The 2,931-nt window shown below is 51.8% G+C and overlaps 1 protein-coding gene across 1 annotated transcript; it reads left to right on the top strand.

Annotated features, from left to right (window-relative positions):
• The first annotated feature begins 405 nt into the window (after positions 1–405).
• LOC149329763 (uncharacterized) lies at positions 406–1,818 on the top strand. The gene is made up of 2 exons (XM_089559614.1): positions 406–1,087; positions 1,668–1,818. Exons 1-2 carry the CDS (start codon positions 457–459, stop codon positions 1,709–1,711), a joined length of 675 nt encoding a protein of 224 aa, XP_089415740.1. The 5' UTR covers positions 406–456; the 3' UTR covers positions 1,712–1,818.
• The last annotated feature ends 1,113 nt before the right edge of the window (positions 1,819–2,931 follow it).

The following is a 2,931-nucleotide window of genomic DNA, read 5'->3' as shown; positions in this document are numbered from 1 at the left end:
GAGAGGTGTCGCACGGCTGGGTGGCACAGAGCGGAGACAGTTCAATGCTGGCACGGGCATAGTCGATGATCGCATGATGAAAGGTTAGAAAGTCATAGCCCAGAATGACATCGTGAGAACAGCGGCACAGCACAAAAAACTCAGCGATATACACAACATCCCGGATAACAAGGCGAGCTGTGCATGACGCTAGAGGTTGAATGCGGTGCGAGCTTGCAGTGCGGAGGCAAAAGTTCGAAACAGGCGTCGTCACTTTACGGAGTGTGGTGTACTGATAGCGCAAGCGCATGTTTTAAAAACTGCATTTTCATGTATCGCTTATCAGCCACGCAAGCAGTCGTCGGCAGAACACATGTCCATCGGCCTATAAAAAGGCACTGTGTCAATAAACGTTTGTTCAGTTCCAGCCTGGCGTCCGTCTGATACACAACAGTTGGCGACGAGGCAGCGACGGCGATGGCCGTCGGCAGGATCGGCGAGTATCGTCTCGGCACGAACGCGTCATGGGACGAATACGTCGAGCGCCTGGAAATGTTCTGCGAAGCGAACCAGATAACGAAAGAAGAGCAGAAAAGAGCAGTCCTGTTGAGCAGCTGCGGCGAAGAAGTGTACGGGCTCATCGTAACTTTGGTGAAGCCAGAAAGACCGACAGCAGCAACCTACGAAGAAATCAAGACTGCCGTGCGCAAGCACCTGCATCCAAAGCCTTCGGAGCTGTATGCAAGGTTTTTGTTCTACAGGCGAAACCAGGCTGCCGAGGAATCGGTTGCGGACTACGTCACGGCGCTTCGGAAGCTAGCCGAAGACTGCGGTTTTGGCAGCGCCCAACTCCCGTTGGACGTCATGATGCGGGATCGTTTCGTATGCGGACTCGGGAACGAAGGGGTTCAGCAGCGACTTCTCGCAGAACACAGCCTTACGTTTAAGGTTGCGTATGACTTGGCCACAACTGCAGAAGCAACCGCTAAGCAACAGCGAGACATTCGCAAGCACGGTCGATACGAGACGGACTGCCAGGAAATGGTACAAGCAGCCCGTGCGAAGCAAGACACCCCAGCGGAGGGGTCCAGCTGTTACCGGTGCAACGGTAAGCACGCTCCACATTTGTGCCGTTTTAGAAAGGCGACATGCTTCAACTGCAAAAGGGTTGGACACATAGCTAAGGCTTGTCGGTCGAAAGACGATAGTAGAACTTCTCGGAAGACAGCGTATGAGCAAAAGAAGAAAGGAGATAAGCGCAAGGGCGTGTACGAAATGAGTGCGTTGTTTTCCCTGTGCGAAGTGAATGAGCAAGAACAGAAGTTCATGGTTCAAGTAATGATTGAAGGGCAAAAAGTTCCGATGGAGGTTGATTCTGGCGCATCGTGCTCAATTGTGAGTGAAGATACGTTCAGGGTTATTGAAAGGAATCACGGTAAAATACCACTGCAAGATTCTGGAACAACTATCGTAACCTGGTCAAAGGAGGCGTTACCCGTGCTGGGTCAAGCAAGTGTCTTGGTGGAATTCAAAGGCAGGAAGGCAAAGCTACCTTTGCTCGTAGTACAGAAGCAAGGTAACAGCCTGATTGGGCGAAACTGGTTTAACCCGTTAGGTATTGGCTTGCGGGGAATACAGCAAGTAAACGTGGAGGACGTGCCTTCGCGATTTCCCGAAGTGTTTCGCAGGGACCTTCCTGGCTTCAACGGACCGCCAGTTCACATCGAACTGAAAGATGACGCCCAACCGGTGTTCCTCAAAGGTCGACCAGTTCCACTGGCCCTCAAGGATGACGTGGCCAACGAAATAGACCGCTTGGTGCAACAAGGTGTATGGGAGCCCGTCAGCTACTCCAACTGGGCAACACCACTGGTAGTGGTAAGAAAAAAAGATGGAACTTTACGTCTTTGCGGCGACTATCGCAGTACCGTAAACAAAGCTATTAAGAGCAGTGGATACCCCTTGCCCACTACAGCTGAAATGCTGACAGCTCTAAGTTCAAGCAAGTTTTTTACCAAGTTGGATCTAGCCCAAGCTTATCAGCAGCTTACGCTAGACGACGAGACGGCTGAGGTGCTCACAGTCAACACGATAAAGGGACTGTACAAGGTTAAGCGGCTACCGTTTGGAATTTCGGTCGCACCTTGGGTGTTTCAACGAGTCATCGACACGCTGTTAGCGGGCATTCCCGGAGTGAAAGCTTATCTGGATGACATATTAATTTCTGGATGTAACGCCGAAGAGCACGCCGAGAGATTAGAGACTGTGCTATCGCGTCTGCAGAAGGCACAGCTACGAGTAAACAAGGACAAGTGCGAATTTAACCAAACGAGCATCGAATTCTTGGGACACAGGATTGATGACTCAGGAGTACATCCCAGCCGAAGCAAGACGGACGCCATCCGGCAAGCGCCTGCGCCCGCAAGCAAAAAGGAGCTGCAAGCCTTTTTGGGATTGCTGAATTTCTACAGCAGTTTCCTCAAGGGCGGGACTGAAGCGGCCGAACCGCTTTATCGACTGCTCGACCGTGACCACGAATGGAAGTGGGCAGGTGAGCATCAGCGGGCGTTTGAGAGACTGAAAAATTTACTCAGCTCAGACTCCGTACTTGTGCCCTACGATTGCAAGCGTCCTTTGTGTGCTGCGACGCATCGCCTGTGGGGGTGGGGGCAGTGCTAGCCCATCGTGCGGATGACGGGAAGGAGCAGCCCATAGCTTATGCGTCTCGCACTCTTGGCGTCAGTGAACGCAACTATGCTCAGATTGATAGAGAGGGTTTGGCTGTGGTCTTTGGCGTAAAAAAGTTCCACCAGTACCTAGCTGGGCGAGAATTTACAGTGATAACAGACCACAAGCCATTACTCGGCCTGTTTAACACGGACAAGCGAGTGCCCGAAGTTGTGTCGCCTAGAATGCTTCGTTGGATTTTACTGTTGTCTGCGTATAACTACC

The sequence above is a fragment of the Amblyomma mixtum genome, chromosome 9 (genome assembly GCF_055824585.1).
Source record: "Amblyomma mixtum isolate Tamu chromosome 9, ASM5582458v1, whole genome shotgun sequence".
Taxonomy (NCBI): domain Eukaryota; kingdom Metazoa; phylum Arthropoda; class Arachnida; order Ixodida; family Ixodidae; genus Amblyomma; species Amblyomma mixtum.
The sequence above is the reverse complement of the archived record's forward strand: the minus strand, read 5'-3'. Positions and strand labels throughout refer to the sequence as shown.